At 41.1% G+C, this 22,735-nt stretch overlaps 1 protein-coding gene across 1 annotated transcript; it reads right to left on the bottom strand.

The window, feature by feature from the left end:
- Window positions 1-6,276: 6,276 nt before the first annotated feature.
- Window positions 6,277-17,426, bottom strand: otud7b (OTU deubiquitinase 7B). The gene is made up of 11 exons (XM_070912194.1): window positions 17,342-17,426; window positions 16,425-16,595; window positions 16,072-16,299; window positions 14,704-14,805; window positions 14,079-14,206; window positions 12,756-12,862; window positions 12,204-12,331; window positions 11,152-11,301; window positions 10,252-10,369; window positions 9,321-9,399; window positions 6,277-8,207 (listed from the first exon to the last, which is right to left on the bottom strand). The coding sequence occupies exons 1-11, from the start codon at window positions 17,424-17,426 to the stop codon at window positions 6,717-6,719; spliced, it is 2,787 nt and encodes a 928-aa protein (XP_070768295.1). The 3' UTR covers window positions 6,277-6,716.
- Window positions 17,427-22,735: the final 5,309 nt, after the last annotated feature.

Genomic DNA, 22,735 nt, shown 5'->3' with positions numbered 1-22,735 from the left:
AGCGGAATGAAAAATGAAAAAAATAAGCTAACGGTCGCTGGGTTAGTGCTCTTCTCTTCCCATTTCAGCCGTCAGAAAGAGAGTAAAGGTCCGGGGTCCAGTAACGGTTAGTCTGTATCGCGGCTGCTACAACTGAGGGGTTCAGTGTGGACAAGCAAACTATTTTCGCTCTTTTCATCGCTATTCGGACTGACAGCATCCGTGTCCAAACCACACAAATAACGACAGCACACTCTGCTGAAACCTACCACCAGTCACCGGACCGGTCCTAACGGGTGTTAGTCACTAGCGGAGAGATGTGTTCACCGTTACTGCTGCTTTCCTACCCATTGCGCTCTGTTTGTTTATTCCTTCGCCATAGTGAAACACACACTGGTGTAACAAAAAAAAAAAAAGCTAAGTGCAGCAGTGGAGTTTCTTAAAGGGGCAGTACACCTTGACCATGAAAAGGTGTATGACATGGAGAGTCCCAAACTGACAGTGAAAGTCCACAGAAGTTTTATTTTACTCACTAGAAGGTGAGCACAGTGACAGAGGGTACAAAGAGGACGGTTTTCCCCACTTTTGCTACACCCCTTGAACTCACCACCACTCAACACTGCCAATTACACAGTGGTGGAAGAAGTACCACAATAATACAAAAGATACACAGAAAGTACAAGTACACAAGTATTATCAGCCACATGCACCTATAGTACAAAGTACTTGTCTTGCTGTTATATATATACAGTGGTGGAAGAAGTACTCAGATCTTGTACTTAAGTAAAAGTAGGAATACACATACAGCATACACAGTGTAGACTTACTTTGTTACAAGTAAAAGTCCTGCATTCAAAATCTTACTTAAGTACAAGTACATAAGTACTAGCATCAAAATAAACCTAAAAGTACCAAAAGTAAAAGTACTCATAATGCAGAATGGCACTTTTCAAAATTATTATATTATTTGATTATGATTATTTATGCATTAATGTGTAAGCATCACTAATGTTGCAGCTGCTGGTAGTTTAATCCATAACAATATATCCTAATTTATTAGTTGATTTATATTTTGTATTAATAATATTCATCTGCAAAGTAAAGCTGTTAAATAAATGTCGTGGAGTAAAAAGTACAATAGTGTAAAGTAGCATAAAATGGAAATACTTGACTGAAGTACCTAAAAAATGGTACTTGAGAACAGTACTTGAGTAAGTGGATTGTTAATAGTATATAATATTCATGTGTTGAGCATTTTACTATTGTAGCTGGTCCAGGTACAGGTAATCTTATCTGCTTCATACAAACTTGGGGTAGTTGAATCTATAATAATATGCATCATATGTCCTGTTACGTCTTAATCTGCAAAGTAACTAGAGCTGCGAAATAAATAAAGTGGAGTAAAAAGTTAAATATTTCTGTCTGAAATGTGGTGAAGTATATCTGCATCCTTGACATGACAAATCTGTCTGTTTAAAGTGGTTCTCATGTAAATTTCCCTTCAGTAAAATGAAAGAGTCAGGTTTACTTTTCATAGTGAGTGCTCTGGCTTTGTACTCAGGCAACTTGTTGTTGAGGGTTCATTTGAACCAGTAGCTGTGCCAGTAAGCCAACATCAATAAAACCATTCAACTCTTGACCTTCTGGTGTTTCAAGCCTGCAAACCTCCTAATAAAACAAAATAATCCTGTTAATTTACGCTCTAAAGGCTCTTTTTGGTCAGCAATACCTTTATCCAATCCTTTCGCAGGTCTGTGTGGTGACTGGCTCCTCTCCTCTCTCATCCAAACTTGTGCAAAGAAACCACAAATAACTCTCTTTCAGACAAACACAGGAGGCCAATTCAGAGGAAATTCCTTTTCAGCGAGAACAGGGGAAACTTTGAATAATCCAGAGCGACAGTCCGTCCTGCCGAACAGGTGGTGAGACGGTGTCCTTGTGAACTATAATAGAGAGAGGTCTGGATTTTTTACCACATGGGAAACTGTTCAATATTACATAAGGGTCTCCGATTTCTCTAATACATAAAACAGTCCCAGACACAGGACCTTGCATCATCAGAGCTGGAGATATTCAACTATGTATAATGCAACAAGGTTAGGGTAATACAGAACGACACCGATAACAAATTCACAATAAAATATATGGCTGAGCTCCGTGTTTATCTGTTCAGTTTGTTTCTATTCCACTGAAATGTTTCCAATGTTTGTCTCTGCAGCTCCACTTTAATAAGAAGATAATAATATGATACTTAATTGACAATTGAGGAAATTCTGTTTTCTCTTACCCTGCACAGAGAGTTGGGAGCTATATGACAGTAGGGATTCAGTGCCTTGCTTAAGGACACTTGGACAGATGCTTTCTGGTGACTCTGTCCAGTTAGAGGACAGTCTCACACCACCACCCTACAACCTTAAACAAGCTGACTTATCTGGAATTGGCTTCAGATATAAAGAAAATCTAGATTTTTGTCCATTCCAAGTAGAGCTGCAACTAACGATTGTTTTCATTTTTGAATTACCTGTCAGTCATATCCACGTCTACAAAATGTTCTAATTGCTTGTTTCACCTGACCAACAGTCTAAAACTCATTCAGTTTACTGTCACATATGACAATGAAATCTTAACAATTGAGAGGCTGGAACCAGGGAATGTTAAGCATTTTTGCTTAAAAGCAAATTGCTTAATTAATTAGTCAGTTATCAATATCATTGCAGATAATCGTCAATTTATTTTCATCTGTCGCAGTTCTAGTTCCAAGATATTCCAGCCAAGTGCTGAGACTTTATGTATGGACTTAATTGAAAATGTGTAAACCATCTTTATGTCATTAGACTGTCAATTATATTTTTAAGGAATAAATCAGTGATCATGTGGTTGTAGCTTTTACGATCCAGCAAGATAGCAAAAGGTTTCTTTTCATATTAAACACAGAAAAGAGAGTAAGCACAGCATTCTTGAAATACAATGAGAATTTATTCAAACGGTGCAAAAAAAATTAATAATTATAATAATAATAATAACCTAAAACATAAAATCTGATGTTCTTTCTATCCAGATTGCACTGTCACACAGCCTTAGGACTCTCCTCTCAAAAAAATGAAAAGCAAAAACATTAAAACGATAAAAAATAAAAACAGATCAAAATACCAGGACAACTGAAATCAAGTTAAAATAATGCACAAATTTGGTAAAAGGGATTGCCATTTACATGCAACAGTTCCAGTCCCATGCAACTCGAAGTATTCCATGTTAATGACACTGATGATGAATATTCTGTTCACACAGAAATTACAGTGTTGTACAATATATAAAAATATACCGGGTCAGCTGTGTCGCAAAACTAATTCTGAGCCATTTCTCTTCTGGTTTGGAGGAAACGAGCTGGGTCAACAAGAACATGTCGTTGTCATGTTTTAGCATAGCACGGATTGGTGGTTGTAGAAAAAAGTAAACAAAATGTACAAATAAAAAAAATAAAAAAAAGAAGCAACAAACAAATAAAAGCCAGACTGCTAGACAATTAGCCATGTGAGAAAGAACATCCTAAAATGTCGCAACTAAACATTCCACAAGGAAACCTATTAAAAATCTCACTATAAATATATATTCTCAAATGGTATCTTGTTAGGTCAGCATTGAGGAAATTAGTTTGCAATGAGAGACCCTTGAGTATCAAGAGGCCCGTCTGGGAGTCGCCTTCAACAGCCAAAATGTCACTTTTTGGTAAACACCAATTCTACCCCAAATCCAGGCTTATCATCACTACCTGTTTTAGTGTCCAACAATATACATTCTTACCCTTTTAAAAACACTGTAAAACTTTGGGCTTACAAAAATAACTTGGAACATATTTATACAACCTCTCACTATTTTTTTTCTTAGATACAAAAAAGTGTTTGTAGCCTGTAAAGTCTGATGTTTTACATGTTTCTGAGGCATCTGTTTCATTGCAACAAAATAAAATTTAAAAAATGCTTTTGTAAGCTAATTATTACTTTGGAGGGCGGGAGAGAGAGAACGCACACATACACATTTTTAAAAACAGGCATCACCTTCCCACAGTAAGGGAACACTTTTTGGGTCTTGTCTGAATTAAAATGTTAGCATGGACACATGTCAACACAAATAAACACAGCAAATGCAAATGTTTTTTTTTTGGGAAATAGCATGATTTAAGTGTTTTATTGTGGTTAAAACTCTAGTGTTACTTTAAATGCACAGCAAAAAAAAAACTCCCTTCTTCCTTGACCAGCTTTTGTAACGTAGTAAATATTGTAATATAGTGTTAAATTAGCACTAGTAAAAATAATTCCCCAATGTTTTAGTCATTTTTGTCTTTAGTTTGAGTGTGGGTCATGAGGGTAAGCTCCGAAGACTGAGAGAGAAACAAGAGTGCCCTCAACTGGGCAAGGCAGTGAATTGCATACTAAATTGTGCTTTTCTAGACTTAATGCCATAGAACAGTGTCAATAAACAAGAGGAGGGCAACTAGAGTCACACTACCTCAAAAGAAATTCCTCACCATGGCTTATCAGGGAGATAATAACAAATGTAAATAGTCATTTTGACATTAGTACAACTAAAACAGCCTTGAATTTGAAATTATAATAAGGAAGACTCAAAACAGAACATCAGTCAGTATCAACTAGTTGATAACTGAGAAGAATAAAAATGATAATTTGTTAAACTTGGGGGCAGCAGTAGTAAAAACTGCAGGCAATGAAGCAAGCAGTGGATACTTGATGTTCGTCTTGCACAACGTACAAACAGGACTGTGATGCCACGAGGACAAATGCTGAAAAAGGCAACTAGGAAACTGAGATAGATGGTGACGCCGGCACCAAAATGCTGTAGCTCTACAGTAACTGAATCCTTTAGAGAAACCCTTCTGACCTGGCCCCTGACTTCCCATGAACAGAGGTGGCAGTGTCTGCAGAGATGAACAAAGGACAACAGTCAGGCCACTTCAAAAACAGTAAAAAGTTTTGTATCAACGGATATCAGGAAAGTGCTTGAATTTGTGCAAAAAGAGGTAACGCAACTGGATTTTGGCGGGACGAATGCCAGATATTATGAAACCGCCTTCAGTAGAACTTCAGAATTTGCAGTGGGCGACCAGACCAATAGGCATTAGGATGTCAGTAAGAACACCATGAATGTATGTCTTTGAAGTTAACCTTTTGTGTGATCATGAGATTGTATGAAACATGTTTCTCAACCATCAGAGCATGTTAACTTGTTACCTAGAATTTGTCAATACAATGTGAATGTTATTGGGTATCAACATCCCAACAAAAGTGCATGCATTCCTTTGCATCATGCAAACACAAATTGGAGACATTTGTCACAACTGCAAACACCGTCACTGCTTCAAAGCAAGTTTATGTCGCTTGTTTAATAACAAATCAGTGAATTTGCTTTACTTGTCTGAAATCCAAAATGTGTTTAGTAACATCAATAATTTAACTTAACAGCATGTTACGCATGTGACGGGTGTCTCCAAAATCTGTTGTGCTGGATGTGACATTTTGTCTTTGTGGTATTTGTAGCATTGCATGCCTGGGTTGGCCACAATAATCAAATGCCTCAACGCCAACCATTGTTACAGCAAGAGGAAGACCAAACTATGAAAGAGAAACAACCTAACAAACATATGAAACACTCTGGATCAGGCTCTGGGAACATTATCTTACCGTAGTGCTATGTTGCTATGCTGTTTTTGTTCTACAATGCCTGATTAATAACGTGACGAAATGCATTTAATCTTCAAATGTTTGACATCTTAATAATCCAATTTATAGGTATATGAATTGGACAAAAACGTGAATCTTTTAGGTGATATTTGTTTTGCCAAAGAGATACTTCTAACAGTGCAGAGCATTTGTCTTAAATGCATGGACATTTATGTGTTTGCATTCTGGAACATTAGCACCACAGCAGCCCACAGAATGCTTTATCATTAGCATTGCATGGTAGTTTCAATTTGCATTATGCAAATGGTGACTGACGAAAAAGCAATTCGACAAGGATTAATTCTGCTGTTTCCCGAGGTACATATGACGCAAGCATCTAGTAACAGTAGTGTAAAATGTGTGTAACTCTGAAATCACCCTAATAGGATGTGACTTCAAAATACTCTAACATCCCTTAATGGACCAATCCAAACATTATCACAGACCACAAATGTAGTGGAGACGCTCGTGCCTTCTCTGTTTGTGCTTGCATCGCTGTGTATGAAGTAGTGTGAGTCTGACTTAGTGTAGATCTGTGCATGTACTGTATGTGTGTTGATGAGTGTTATGTATGGTGCCTGCCATATACATTCTCTCCACTAGGAGGAGACAGTAGCAAGGCGTTAAACTCTGATAAAGGAGGAGAGCCTGCAGCTCACGCACACACACACACACACACACACACACACACACACACACACACACACACACACACACACTCATACACACTCATACATAACGCCTGCATAAGAGCCACAGCAAAATGTAACAGAAGTGCAGTTAGTTTATTCTATGGTCTAAGGTGTGACCCCAGCAGTCAGAAACCACCCACACACTTTCCGAGGTTGTCTATTCCAACAGGAAGTGACGCAGCTAAAAAAAGGGAGGGGGCTGGTTGTGCCTTTCTCTTGTCCAGTCAGAGGCAGATCCGCCCCAGCGGTCATCTATTTATTTTAAACTGAAAAAGGCCACTCATCAAATTCAAGCCATAGCAAGGTCCATTCAGAACCTGTGGATGGCTGGTTCTGTCTCCCTCTTTTTCAGCTCTTCCCGGTAGCAGTAGGAGCAGTAGTTGCCCGTCTCGGGGTGTCCGTAGTAGGTGCAGCTGGGTGTCCGACAGCGGCTGGACTGCAGGCTGGCCAAACCACCGGCGCTGCCCAGTGAGTAGTGTCTGACTGGGGGTTGCCCACTCCGAGAGTCTAGGTTGGAGCGAATGTCCCGGAAACCATTGGTGTAACTCCCACCAGCGGGTTCAGACCCAGGATAGTCTGGTGGGTCAAACTCAGGGGGATATGAGGGCGCAAGGCGGGAGGGACTCAGGGAGGCGGGGCCTTGTGAGTTATTGTACTGGGGATGGGAGGGACCCTGTGTTGTGGGGCAGTGCCGGGGAAGGGTGGCGTATGAGGGCAGGCCGGGGTAGGAGGTTGCCGGAGAGCCGCCAGCTAACTGGCGCCGAGTATCCATGTAACCATGCATATGAAGGTGCTGGGTGAGGGGTGCCGCAGCAGGAGGCTGGTCTATGAAGGACGGCCGGGGGATGGGCATAACACCAGAGTACATAGAGGGGCTCAAAGGAGAGGGCTTGAGTTGGTTGAAGGAAGGTGACGAGTTCTCCGACAGCTCCTCTTTGGCCTCATACGGCCGGTATGTCAGCTCTGTACCACCAACTGTCTCCTTCTTAGGCGGCTGAATGCCGTTGGTGACGCCCTTCCTCTCTGCATCACGACGCTGTTGTTCTTGCTCGGCGCGAAAGCGCTCCTCTGCATCGGTAAGGTAGCGCTGGATCATCTCCTCCTGGAAAGGCTGCCGGTTGCTGGTAGTGAGAAGGCTGGCGAAGATGAATTTCCTCTCACCTTGCATGGCGGCTCGCAGGATGCCCAGGCTGACCTTCACATCTGCGCTGTACTTGTAGGTATCGCTCTCAGTACTGCTCCCGCCACTGCTGCTCATACTGCTCCCCGTTCCATTGAGACGCTCGCTACCTGAGGAGGGGGAGCCTTTCCCAGAATCCTCTGAGGCGTGGGCTGAAGGCGAACCATCCTTGCTGCCCTTCCTCCCCCTAAATGAGCCCTTCTTCTTCTCCCCACCCTCCTGCTTGACACCTCCAGCTCCAGCGTTCTTTCCTGTCATCAGTCCACCCACGTTTTTCTTTAGCTTGCTGCCTAGGCTCTTGCCAAAACTGCCAAGCTTATTGGCCACAGAGTCTGCCCTCTTCTTGTCTTTATCCTTGTCCTTCTCCTTCTTGGTTTTGTCCTTCCCCATTGTTCCAGTTCCCACCCCTGCCGATCCACTGCTGGAGGAACTAGATGAAGAAGAGGAGCTGTTCTTGGCCAAGGACCCGCCTCCATTGACCGCTGATCCTGTGGTTGTGTCGCCGTTGCCATTGGAGCTGCTGCTGACTGACTCCTTGTCTGACTCTCCTGAGTCAGGAGGCGTGCGGGCGTCCTCTCCTGCCGATGCTGTGGGAGACTCGGGCTGGGCCAGAGGGGCTTGCTGCAAGGAAACAAAGCAGAAACACAAGCTAGTGGAAAAATACTGTAGAAAAATGTACATAAGGCCCCAATCCAGTCACCACATTACAACGACAAAGAAAACAAAAATATATAATATTCATAAGAAATGGGGGGAAAAGAGAAAGTCACATTCTGGCATAATTCTAACAGTACAGGCACATGCCCCTCAGGTATGGAAGGGGAAAAAAGAAAGAGGATGTGAAAAGAGTGATTCACAGAGCTGTTTCTTGCCGACCAATGCAGAAAAAAAACAAATGACTCAGTTTCCAAATGCCTTTTCATATCTATTTCATATCACATTTCACATGTTAAGGAAGCTGTAAAATAAAGAATGCTGTATTTGGAAAGGACATGACCTACATGATGACGCAGTATTTTGATCTCAAACACGAGGCAGTTACAGAATGCCCCATCTTTCAGCAGTAACGGCCGACACACAGCTATCCTCTGGTAGCATTGTTGAACAGAACAATCCCCTTAAATTATATCTTAATACAAGGATCCCTGTATTGCCACCAGCCCCTGCAGCTCAATCATGAAACTGCTCTGAACTTGTCCTTCCAGCCCTGATGTTAGCATGTGGCACACAAGAGGACCTTTGTCACAGTGTTAGTGTGGCGTGACTTAATGACCTGAATGGCCCAGTGTAGTTTGTTTTCAAATACACTGTGTACAGCAGTCAGGGGACAGCTGGTCTGAAGGAAATGGAAAAAAAATATTGCCTTTGTTTATAATGAGCGTGGGAAATTAACACTAACCACAAGCGACTAAATCTATGTCTCGTCTACTACGAAGTCGCTTTGGCATCAGTCTGATAATCAAGTTACGAGTTGGGGTTTCTTTTTTATTCCAAAACTCAAGTTGGCCGGTAAAATACTGAATGAGTCTTTGGAATCCTCAACCAGCGTTCATGGTTAGTTGAAGAATAATTAACTTCATTCATTCATTTTTTTTTAATCACTGATTTATCTTGCATATCGTTGCAAAACCAGGACGTCCAATAAAACTGATGAATAATCTTGTTGTCTGAGCTGGCTGTTGCTGTAGAGGAGCAAACATGACTCAGAATGGAAGTGTGGACTTTCATCTTTACCTCACAGGGCAGGGGCAGCCAGGTGACTGTCATGTAGCTGTGTAACATCTGGAGCTTTGCCTCCAAAGAGAGAGCCACACTGGGAGGAAGAGGGAGGGAGAGAGAGAGAAACAATTTAAAGCTCAGCGAGAGGAGGCCAACACTTCCTGTCAGAGCTCCAATGTCGTACTTACAGAAATAAAATTACTGGTGTTGTTTAGGTAGCTGATGATGTTATTTTATGTTAAAATGTAATAATGGTCTTTTTGTAAGATAATATTGGACAACAGTCAAGGTGTAACAACAGAAAATGGATCAAAAAAAACACACAAAGGCAGCCAAAAACAATGCAGCATTTCTAGCCTTACAACAAGAAACAACATACTGTGAGCGCATATACAAGTTTATTCCACTATAAATAAATTAAGCTGCTCCCTGGGATAATGGTAAAGGTCGCCGATAATAAGACTGAATAACTGGTAATTTGGCTCTGAATGGTGCAGTAGATAGCAAATACACTAAAAGCAAGCTGTTGTGCACTCTTGTTCTGCACTAGCCTTTTAACTCAATGACCTTTTCCAAACAATATTAAAACAGCCACACATGTAATATTATCTCCAGCCACCATTTCATCGGAATAAGACATCCACAGTGTCATCAACTGACGTAAATAAGGTGGAAGGTTATTTTTACCAAGCTGCTATTTTGGTGCTCCTTCCCCTGGTCCATTCATAGAAGGTATTTAGAGCTAATCTTATTGTCACTGGCAGTGAGTGTCGCTAATCTGGAGTCAGGGGTCAATCCCTACACACCGACACTCGGTCCTAAAGGGACAGCTGTCTATAATGACGTACACATACAAGTGAACATTTGTAAAAAGGCACCTTGCGAATACATTTGAGCTGACAAACACAAATGGATGTAAATGCGTAAGAGAAGAAGGAGATCATACCTCGCCAGCATCACGTTGTCCGTGTCATCCTTGCCCCACTCCCAATCTTTGCCAGGGTCCACAGCGAAGTGCAGAGGCAGCATTTTGTGCTCCGAGTCAGTGAGAGGGATGACAACTGCTGGTAGAGACGGGGAAAAAAAGTATTCTTAGAAGAAAAGTTAAAACTTTTTAATCCGGCACTCTGAATTGTCTGCAGACAAAAATACTTCTGAGTGCAATCAATTCTTTCACGTTCTATTTTAACGTCTAGCCTGCTGAGTCTGACCAATATTGTTTTTGGATGGTCCAATCTGATATTTTTAGACTGGTGAACAATTCAATGTCTGGGCGATGTCTTGACTTTCAAGGATAAACTTGTAATTTGTGCACAAACGTCAGTGTGAGCAAAAGTCACCACTCTTATGAGGTGAAAAACATAAGAAACAGCATTTAGACTCACAGTTTTAAATTCTCACCCAATACAGGTCTTGATTAAATGTCAATCTTGAAACCTATAATTTTGTTAGTCGAACTGTCATCAAAATCATTCAACTCCAGCACTGGAAGGCGGTCTTTGCTTGCTTGCTTGGTGTTGAGCTACAGAGATCACTGGATATACTCAAAAGCCCCAGTGGCCATTAGTCACCACTCTTAAATAAACCACTATGGTCAATATTAAAAAAAGACTGACCCATGAAGCAAAAGCACCAAGCCATAAAGTCAGAAAACTCTATGTGAAAATTATTTGAGGTCTTTGATTTTTCAGCAAATCTTCTCAGGAGAAATCTATGTAAAAAGTATTATACCTATGATTGATGTGCTGTGATTTATAGCTTTAAAATGTCAACTGCTTACTAGGAGGCTGCAAAAAAAAAGAAAAAGAAAAAAGAAAATCAATATTCAGATGCTGCAGTGCATTACCTTGCTCTTTGGAGCTGTCCTTCTGCTCCATGGAGACCAGGGCAGAAAAGTGCGCCTGGTCGTATGCCAGGACCAGAGGCGAGCGATGGCACTTGGCAGCTGGCACTTCCAGTGGTAGGTAGATGCCTCCGAACGGGATGGGAGCAAAGGCTAGGGAAGAGTAACAAGGACATTAAGCATCTGAAAAGCAAGACCTCAGCACTCTTTCCTGTGTGGATTTGAGCCAAAAAATAAAACTTAGCTTTCAACTCAAATCCTAAATCTCTGAAATCTGTCTCTGATATAATAATAAAGCAAATTAACAGCTACCACAATTATCAAACTATTACAGTCGTTGCTTTATTCCCTAACAGGAGTGCTGTAGGTTGCTTTTTGTAAAGAAAAATGTATGTGAGTTTGCACATTTGTTTTATGAGAAAGAAATGGGTCACACAGTATTTGACAGTAGTATTGTTTGTTTTAACCTGCTTAAGATACCAGATGGGTGGTGTTTACTTCATTAGGGCAACTCAGGCAAGTCATCAGTCACTGACAACTTTCACTGACAGTCACCGACCAATACCGCCCCACGTTTGTATGCCTCCGCCAACCAGTCAAACTACATGTCTGTCCACACTCATATAATATATGTAGTGAATACTTGGTGTGATTCCAGTGAATATATATTGTTTATACATATACAAGTGAAAAGCTGAATGTACGAGATGGAGGAAAGCCTGTAAGTGTCTATTCAACTGTGAAATATAAATTCTTGAGTGTTTTGTGAGGTCACAGTGACCTTTGACCTTTCAACCCCAAATTCTAATCAGTTCATCCTTGTATCAAGTGGACGTTTGTGCCAAAATTGAAGAAATTCCTTTCAGGCGTTCACAGAATGAGACGGACGGACCACCCAAAAACAACATAAACTGTTTTCTTTCAAATACTTCCTTGTTATTGTCTCAGTGTAGTGCAAATTCTGTATATGACTAATCTTTCTGAGGATGAATTATAAGATGAAATTATGATCAGTACATGGTCCATTAGCAATGTGAAGCTTCTGGCATATTTACCCTCTCCTCCAGAGTCCCTCAGCATGGTGTCGGCCACCACCACTATGGGTCTTCTGAGGACGTGAGCCAAGACAAAGACGTGAAACTCCTCCAAACTCTCATACACAGGTTCATCTGAGGACTCCGCCCTGAGGACAACAACAACACAGCTTTTGGTTAATAGAAACAGAATTGCTAATACTCTTGCAAAACCAGAGAATCAAAGTTTAAAGCAGACTGTACATTTTTATCGGTCTTATTAATGGATTCCTCATGACTTGGTGGGCCACAAACTTCATAACATTTGAGAGTAAGAATATTGAGAGATAATTAAACTGGTTTTACACATAAAAGTAATTGGAACCACATTAAGCGTTTGTATTATAGAGCTCTGCCAGTATATTTAACCCAGTGAACTGATGCTTGTTACAATAAATAGCAGATTGACTAAAATGAGGGCCAGCCACTCAGTTCTGATTGTGAGCGCAGTTGTTTGTTCATGAATAAAAACATGAGTGTGACTAAAGTGTGTGTTGGGTTAACAGTCCCTGCATTGTCTGAGCCAGACCTTACCCGTTGGTGCCGTTGGTGCTGTAGTGTATTCTCGGCTCACTGGAGGCAAGCTTCAACAGTTCATTCCACTCTTTCTGCCACTCCTCCTCCGTGTACACCAGACCAGACTGAGGAGAAAGGAAGGACACACACACACACACACACACACACATTTGCCATTTAGAGAGGGAGTGTCAAATGTCACAAAAGCATGCACTGACGATATGGCGTCTTACCACAAGGTTACATCCTGACAACTGGGGAGAACTGAGTTGTTGAAATTTAACTAGAGCCTTTAAAAATCCCTGTGTCGTTCACACAGTAGCAACAGAACCCTCGTCAATATCATGTTTTTAACCTCCATATATGGACAGAAGGAAACAGCTTATGTTTTTTCCTCAGAATCAATGTCTCTATTCACCTCCAGTACATTCAGAAAAGTGCGGCCACAGTCCTCTACTGCAAGCCACTGTGCAGCTCCACTGGAGCAATTTTGGTTTAAGTGATTTGCTTAAGGACACCTCTGTGGTAGCTGTTGGAAGAATTAAGCAGTCATTTGTGTGGCATCTCCTCCATGGGTGTCTGCATGCTGTCTGCAACCACTTTGGAAAATATACTTAGTGTGCTGTTAGGCTTTCTTTCATGTGGAGAAAAGTCATTGACTTCTGTAAAAAAAAAAGGCTCTAAAGATGTTCTTTTTGCCTTTGCAGAACATTGGAAGTAAAGTGTAGAGCATACACAACTCAAACAGTCTCTTTCTGGGGTTTTGATCAAGAGAATCATACCAGCACTTACAGACAATATAGTTTTCCAGTAGGGTGATGATAAAACAATCTGAAACCACTGTTTGCGTTTGATACAGTCATCCGCATGTTGTCAAGAAAGCATAAATTGACAAAAAGAGATACAACTGTTCTGCCAGTGTACTTTTATAATGCCTATAATGTTCCGTTTTTTATTTTATTTTTCAACCTTGGATTGTACAAATACGACAGAATTACATGTAACTACAAGTAACTGACTTGTATAGGACTGGTACACCAAATTATCAAGTATATAAGTCTAGGCCATGATTATCATACACATCTAAAATGAGCTGTGGCCACTTGACATTTCAAATATATTACTGCAGACGTGCGAGCAGCTGCAGGCAGGTATGCACTATCTGGCATAGGAAGCATGTAAAGGCCTTGACTTGTCCATTGTCCCTGTATATTTTGTCCCATTTGGTCAAAGGAGTCAAACTAGCAACAGCTCTCTATGCTTTAGACTACCACTTCCCTCGTACAGTCATCACAGAGTTACAAAGATGACCTGAAGAAATGTGCAGCCTCTATAACAGACCTCTTTGTTCTGCTGGGTCTGCTGCCACCTCCACCTGCGCTTCAGTGCATCCCTCTCCAACCCGTGATCCATCAGCGCATACAGGGACTTCCGTAGCATCAGGTCCCGGTCATGAAAACCCCACATACCTGCAATTGAAAACAGAACATTTAACACATCAACAAAATGTTATATGTATAATAACAAAAAAATAATGAAGAGCAGCAGGTGTTTCAGGAGCTTTTTTTAAATGTTTTTTTTGTGTTGACATGTTTAAAAGACACTAATTCTCTTATTGAAATACCAAAAGAAATAAATTTACTGCAAATCAATAAATGAAAAGCTGAATTTGTAGATATTTCTGCCATTAAAAAAGCTCAGGTTAAGCACAGGAATATTACTTTCACATCTACTGTTCAGGTGATGCACTACAAGGGCTTGAACAACGCCTGCACATTAGTCAGGACATTATTAATTTTCAGGGCTAGGGCTCCTAAGTGGGCCACAAAGGCTAAGTGAATGTGCACTGCAACATTGTAAAATGCAATTAGTGCTTAAACTAACAATGAAGCTCTCTTGATGAATGCTAATGGAGTGTGAACCTGCACAGTATTAGGGTCCTGTTTGAAAGGTCCGTGATACTCACCAAGCGAGGCTGCGTGTAACAGGCAATTTCCGTCCCCACTTGTTGCCAGAGGCAGCAGACTCTGACAGTTTGAAACCACTTTCGTCCACCAGTTCAGTCGCCCTGCAGAAAAATAGGAAAAACTTAGCTTACCTGTTTGCATTACAAATATGGCACGGTGTTAATCCAAAACAATTGCTGTAGTCCTTTCCAAATGGAAAAAAGGAAGTGGTCTGGATGATAATCATGTTGTGTCAAAGCTAGATTTCCATGTTGGAAACTAGGAAACTAGTCACATGACTCAGTATTATTAAAGAATATAGAACAGTTTACTACTTTTATGTCAGCAGTCATTTTCCTAAATGATTATCTTGTTTTGAAATTAAAGTATATAATTACAATATGAATGTGCAAAAACAAAATGACTGTTCTATGGGTTGAGGACAAAAGGCCTTACTAATAACAATAACTCAGTTCTGCAGTATTAAAGTATCCCAGTGAGCCACAATAGTGTAACAGTCAGTCAGCATGCACAATGCCAGCACCCTGAAACCGAAACAGCTAAATGAAATTCCGCCATCATCCATTTTATTATTTACACCGGGGCTTTTCCTACTGCGACATGTCATAATGTCCTCCCTGAAAAAGGCCTATGGGAAATTAAAATCATAATTCCTCAAATAAATTTAAATTTCCATTTGGATGGTTACACAATATAACTGATTGTGTAATTCTCAATTATCTGTTATGTTCTAGCTTTCCAGTGATGTGATGTTATATGCAAGGCACTACATTTGAATGTATGGTTGCTTGATGTATGATTGGTTGCTTTTGTGTGGTGATGTCCACTATATGATGTGTGGCGAATCAGTTGTAAATCCTCTGTAGTAGCTCTGTATCAACACACACAGAGATGCATGTGATGTGATGCCGTGTAACAGAGAATCAGAGACGCACTGCGCTGCCTGTTTTGCAGAAGTCTACAATTTAAAAAAAAAAAAAAAGAGAGAAGAGACTTGCTGCGTTTTTTTTTATTGTTGCTAGGCAACCTCCGAATCACCTGTTCTTAGCCTAACTGTGATTTTGCTGTGAAGCAAACTCACAGGTCTCACCACCACAGAAGGCCCGCCTCTCAATTCATATCACTGGACAATGGGGAAAAAACGCAAATGACGTCAGGCGCTTTTCTGCTCCGAGTTTACGTTTTTTCAACTCAAGGCATCAGAGTGCGTGATCAGTGCTGAAGACGCTTACTGCCTATAGAAAACAACTGGAAAAAGATGCCTCTTACTGTAAAAGCTGCGTCCTGTCTGATCAGGGCCTTAAACAGGAACCCCTGCATTCAAATCCTGGAATCTCATATGTGAGTTAGTGTTCAGTTCTTCTCACCTGCATGCTCCAAGGCCACCATCATCGACTGCTCGATAAGGTCCCTCTCGATGAAGCCACGGAAGTCATCCCGGTACACGGTGAGGTCTGGTAGTTGGAAAGTGCACAGCGGCGTGTCCAGAAGTGGCTCACTACTGCTACCTCCAGTGCTTGAGACGTGTGAGCGGGCCAGGGACACGATGGTTGAACTGGCGTGGGAAATGCCCCTCGACAGGCGCTTTTCTGTGGCTGAAAGGAGAGAAAGTGGAGAAAGGGGGATTTTTACAGGTAATTCTTTGTAGTTATCTAAAAACCTGGTAACATTATCTACCAGTAACATTATGTTATGCAACATAAAAACCTGGTGGCCTCACCTTGCACCACCTCATCTTGGCGGTGGAGTAGAGGCCTTCCTACCCTGGCCATCTCCTTTTCGGGAGGGAGGTAAGTCCTCTCTTCTGCGAAAGAATACGCTAGGTTCCCAGCATGCACCTGTCGCAGCTGTTCAAAGTCACTGAGGGCAGCAGTAAAATCCCAGTTCTTGCCTACAGACAAAGAGAGAGAGATATGAACATCTGTATGAGCCACCAGGTCCAGCATGACAGCCTGAATCTTGTTTTTAATGACACGTCCTTAATGGAGCTTAAATATTTACCACAACTCAATGCAATCATAGGCTTATCTTATGTAAAGGCCACTGGCGCATTCCTTCACTTGGGTAAATATCAGAATTTGGAGCACGTCTCGGCTCGCTGGCTTGCTGCTGTTCACTGCGTTGCATTGCATTTTTAACCCATATTCTTATCTGCAACTTGTGTTGCTGCTAGGCAACAGGAGCCCTGTTGACTCCAGCTATATCTTCCTTCTGTTCCTGTATGATAGTCTAATTAACAGCAAGCCAAAAGCACTGACTGAGACAACGGTCAATTTGGATGCTGCTCATCACATCACCAGCTGTCAGCTTCATATGACCCCCCCCCCCCCCCCCCCCTTTTTTTTTCTTAGTTATATTGTGTAAGGGATGGAGTGAACAAAGACTAGAGTAAAGGATAAAAATAAAGGGAATCAAAGTGCAAATTAACTGAAAACATTTGATGAAGACCTAACTAATTTGACAAGTTTGCTCTTTAAGATTAACTTGATTTGATAGAGAATGATTGGACAAAAATCAAGCCTACTCCATTCATCAGTCCCAAGTTTCCATTATTGTGTAGCATGTGCACTAGACAATGTGTCAATCACACTGTCACTGTCTCATAGCAGTGGTATTATGAAATACTCTGCAACTCACCCTCTAGCAGATCTCTGGCCAATCCTGGTTCAGCTCCAGTGGAACGGACAAAGTCGGACAGGACTGCGTCCATATCCACGGTCATGTGATCATGAATTCACAAGTTTGCGGGTTGTGTCCGGGCAGAAAAAATTAAAAAAAACAAAAAGAAAAAACAAACACAGACTCTGCTCTCCCTGACAGGACAGCAAGGGAAGGGGTGAGGGGGTCCAGTCCTCTACCTTGTGCTACTCTACCAGCCACACCTGGAAAAGAGGACACAGATGAAAAAAGGTTAAACCTGCAAGAATAAACTCACCAGGGGTGAAACATTTTCCAGAAAGATTTACAAGGGATGAAAGGAGTGGATTTTTACAACAGTGAATGGGAGGCACAGTGATATAAAGACCCAGCTCAACCCCTTTTCAAATGCATGCCTGTTGCGACCTGGTTGCTTTTCAACTTGACACCTTTGCAGTCACTTGTCCCACCCAAGCCAACAGCTGTGGCACACAAAGTGAACAGGTTTAACCAACTGCTCAGATTTGCCTTAAAACCTAATAAAAGTCAAAAGACGACACATCACGCAGGCGTGATGCTCGTCATGTGGCCAACTTGACTGTGTGGTTTCAGTCTTCATCCTGTTTTTGTGAACACTTTTTAATTAGCGGTTATGAATTCAGAAAAGATCCGTCACTTCAGTCATGCTATTTTAAAATCTTGACTTGTGACCGATGTGCTTCAGTACCGGCTTCAGATGTGACCTGTTGAATATGTAAACAAGACAAGGTTTTTTTTCTGCCAGAGAAACAGATAATATAACACTTAACCCATGTGTACGAGAAAGTAAGTCATGTGTGTGAAGTGTTCAGCAAACAGCCAAGATAAAGTCTGCTGATATGAAATGCCAATATTTGGAAAATCTGGAATATTTGTTCATACATCATCATAATCAACAATGGTGTTAGAATTCGATTAAAAATATATATATTTCAAGGGTAGGTAAGTAAATGGACCTCAATGTCATATACATTTTAAAGTGACATTTGTTTGAGCAGTGTGACATAAGGAAACAGTATTCCTTTGAAAGAGGCCCCTTTGAAATCAATTAGACAACTTTACTCTTCAAATTTCAACGGCAGGTCCAAAGGACCGGCATCGGTTGGGCACTGAAATCAATACAGAAACATCATCAAGACTGTGAGAGAAAAAAAAGAGTCAGCAACAATGGTCTGTTGACACAAAGGAGGTAGAGGGCAATCAATGCACAGCCAGACAAAAGGCATGAATCAAAGGAGCTCTGGCTAAAAAGATGTACTTTGGGGGCCAAGCTAAAGCTGAAAGCCTCTATTTTACCAGGAAAGATATTCTGAGCGTACATACACCTTTTCAGCAGTGCTTTGAGCCACGCTCAGACAGTTACAAGCCTTGTTCTGTAACATTTGACTTCCCACAGCACTTTGCTGGATTAGTATAATGTGGAAATAAGTGTTTCAAACATCTGATAAATGATAAACCTTGCTGATCGATGCAGGTCAACAAGGAAATTATTTTTTTAAATCTGCAGAATGCTATTTTCACTTAACATTGTGAGCATTATTATGAATCACTAGTATTTGTTTTGTAGGTCTGAAGAATATTATGTTCTGCCACATACCAACATAGTGACTTCAACAAAGCATCAAACATGTAATTAGCGCACTAATAATGACAATGTTCTTTGGGTATCTTAATTGCTTAATTGCACAAAAGTAAAAGTATCCAGTCATTATGGTGCATTGAAGTTCAGAAACTGCCTAATCCAGTTTTGACTGACTTTTCTTTTTATCTACCTACAGTCATCTATTCCCATCCGTCCCATGGCTCATCCACCACCCAATGTTCCTGCCTCATCTCTGACTCAGTGAACCCTTTTCCACTGCGCCTGATGAGTCACGAGTTTACTCTTCTTACACCTCTCCATCGTTCTCTCGCTACACGCTCTCCCTACCTCCCTCAGTTTCTCCATCGTTATAACAGTAAAAACCACACAGGCACGCAGGGGAGGAACAGACTTCAGTACAAAAGGCCTTTCTCAGCCAGCAGAGTATTTCCAGAGCGTTCTCTGCAAAGTCAGGCATTCAGCAGCCTCCCCTGCAGGGTCTCTTAACATTCTTGCAGTATGTCAGTTCTATGATATTCAGGTCTACTGAGCCATCAAACAGACTTAGACCTCGTTCAGACCAGCGCAGAGGTGCAGGTTAGACTGTGATCTGACCAATAATAGCACTGCATCAAAAAAACACCAGGGGCTGTGTGGAGTGAGCGTGTTGCTATAGGTACCAGTAACAAGATGTAATGCGAACCAGTCCACTCAACCACTCAAAAAATCATGTTTATAGTCCTCTAAGGTGGGAGTTTACAGATTAAATCAGGAAGATATCAAGGCAAGCAATTATTTAACAGTATAATTGGCATGATGCTATAAAAGGGACACAGTATAAGGTATCACCTCTAATATATAAAATGTTTGTCCGTCTGAGGTGCACTGCACTGCAGTAAAAGCTGAGCCAGGATCAACTTTTGTATCGGACTGACCTGCATTTTCTTTTGCCAGAGCCAACCAATGAACACCAGTGCAGGAGCCTTATTCGAATGAAGGAGGAGTTTTTTTGACATAGGGCTATTGTCGCACAGGAGGGTGATTTAAAAGGATCATTTGACCTTCGTGACCCTCATCCTGACCTGGGTTGAACGCTGGTTGAATGCTGCCTGGTTTTGGTGGATATGCGTAAGGAATTTGATTAGGAATTAATATGAGGGGATGAGAGTTTAAGGTTACTGACATTTAAACATTAAACTCTCCCAAAAAGACAAAACAAAGTACAAAGAGAAATACAGAGCAGAGAGCATGGCTGCAGGGGTAAAACTGTAACTAACCTTTTCAGTAATTATGCAATGAAAGTCTATGTAGTTTGGTTTCACAGTGACAAGTATGAAACACAGGAGCAGATTCGGGAGTCAAGTTAACGCCTCGTTTGTCAGTCTCATATGAATTAGTTCAATGCAAGAGGTTTGTGTGACGCAGTAGGCCTGCATCACACATAGCTCTCCTATATAAAAGAGGTATTATAGAAGCCTTGAGTTCTGTTGACTCAGTGCTGTTTCCAACTCGGATGAAAAAACAGAATACCAGCTTCAATACACAGGATTTTAAAGGTGAACTAAATATATAATGAACTACAAGAAAATGTCAAAGTCCACACATTAATAGTTTTAATAACCTTCATCAACCAATTTAGTGAAGCACCTATAAATATCTGTATTAATAATTATTGGGGTTCAGGCTTACCTTCACTCGCTCCAATGGCTTTAGCAGAATCCAGCCTCTGCCTGGACCTCAGGGTACTATGTAAACTTGTTTGAAAGGCAATTTATTGGTTCGATTATTCTGAGAAACACTGTCATTTGACCTATTGACTACAAATACTGGCACAACAACTGACAACACAAGGCACTGAAAAGGGCGATAAAGGGCTGAGGAGAGAAAGTACCAACAGAGAGCAACAAAAGGCTGACTGTTAACATCAGGCATTCCTGTGAACCCACTCTGATGCATTTGATGTAATGGCGCATGGCTCTCATTCAAACACTTATAAAACACAAAAAGGCCAGTATCCTCTGACGTTGCACCATAATATCATAAAATCACTCATCTTTTTTGAAAAATGTTTTAAATCAATCTGTATGCAAAGGATGAAATGAAAAGGACATGTCATTTTTATTATTTATTTATTGGATCAGAGAGCGCATATTAGCAAATCAGATTGCCCTACATGACTCAAGCATTATTAAGGAAGGTTGTTGCAACAAGTCTTAGTCGGGGATGGAAGGAGTACTACAATATTTTACTCAAATAAAAGTACAGTTACATTAAAGAGATTTTTAGTACAAGTAAAATTACTTGTGTAAAATGTACATAAATAAGTGATATCAGTTAAAATGTACTCTGATTAAACATTACCCTTACATTTTTAAAAAGGGAAAGGAGTGGAGGGAGGATTTAGAACAAAATGATGATCTTATATGATAGACCTGTTAAATTAAAGGACAAATAAACACGTCAACGTACGCACATAGCACCACAGAGCCCGTATGTCCAAACCAACAATTTTCTATAGACAGTGCTTTGCAGCCTGTTCATACAACTGATGATCAATAACACAACTGCCTTCCTCAGTGTCGCCTCACTAGAGAGTTAGTTTGCTATTATACTCATCTGTCTGAACAACTGTGAGTCCTCCTCATTCTGCTCTTGGTTCAACTTATTAGCTTGATCATTCTCAAAACATAATATAGCCTAACCAGACCTCTCAGCCTCTCTGTCCCACTATAACCAGTCCATGCCGCCTTTCTGGTCCCGCTGTCTGTTTGTCAAAAATGGCAGAATCATACACCTCACTGAAGGAGAAGTTCCTACGTAAATGCAGGAATCACTGCTGGAGGATCCACTATGAGCATTTAAGCATTTAGCTAGTCCAAGCACGCACCTGTTGGTGACACAACATCGTGGGTGTGTTTGGTATTAAGTACAACATTGAAATAAAAAAATACTTCAGTAAAAGTAAAATTACAGATTGTTAAAAGGTACACTCAAAAAAGAAGAACATAATTCATTACTTCCACTGTGGTCTCTGTTATGGTTACTTCCTACATTGTGACACTTTTAAATTGGTGCAATATAACAAAACAAAAGACACAAGACAGACTTAAACAATGATGGACACGTCAGAACATTGAACAACAGCGAAGGTGTAGGAGGGTACAAGCTTATCGAGTTCATCAAATGCAAGATAAATTGTGGGGTGTATGTAAAGTCTGATATTACCCCTTCACATGGTTGCCAGTTTATGCTTCTTCTACAAAAAAAAAATGTGTGGAAATGATGGTGAAGCCGATGTTCACCTCTAATGTCAAGGCTGTCCAATGACAATGACGCACAGAGATCATTCAAATACATTATAAAATTAGATTTCATGCCCTCAAAATCAGACTTTTTTTAATTTGGTGGCCAAAATGTTCAATTTGGCAACCAGCAGAAAAAAAGAAATACAAGAAAGACCCTGTGTGGACTACTGGCTAACATTAGCAGCGCTGCTGCCAACATGGGGCAGCCAGTGATTTGTGTCTGGGATGGCTGAGCTTTTGTCTGGCAGGAGGGCTTACGTAACAGGAGCTGCTGACAACACGTGGGTGCTGAGCTGAGGGCTGGGAGAATGGCCTGGATCACTGAGGGAGACAGAGAGGTCACCACAGCCCACTGCGTCAGCCCTCGGTGGGCTGAGAGGGTCAACTTACTGCTGGGACTGGGGACAGAAGTTTGTTTTGCTAGCCTTTAGATCATTTATGAAGGAAACATTTTCATACTCTTCTCAT

The sequence above is a fragment of the Enoplosus armatus genome, chromosome 9 (assembly GCF_043641665.1).
Source record: "Enoplosus armatus isolate fEnoArm2 chromosome 9, fEnoArm2.hap1, whole genome shotgun sequence".
In the NCBI taxonomy this organism is placed as follows: Eukaryota; Metazoa; Chordata; class Actinopteri; order Centrarchiformes; family Enoplosidae; genus Enoplosus; species Enoplosus armatus.
This window is presented reverse-complemented; position numbering and strand designations above follow the sequence as displayed.

Excerpts from the sequence above, each read along its gene's own strand:
- otud7b (XM_070912194.1), bottom strand. The coding sequence starts at position 17,426 with ATGACCGTGGATATGGACGCAGTCCTGTCCGACTTTGTCCGTTCCACT. Across the intron at positions 14,806-16,071 it reads GGTGGCCTTGGAGCATGCAG|GGCGACTGAACTGGTGGACG; the intron begins GTGAGAAGAACT and ends ATTTTTCTGCAG. Across the intron at positions 8,208-9,320 it reads GGCTGCCCCTGCCCTGTGAG|CAAGCCCCTCTGGCCCAGCC; the intron begins GTAAAGATGAAA and ends GTTTCCTTGCAG.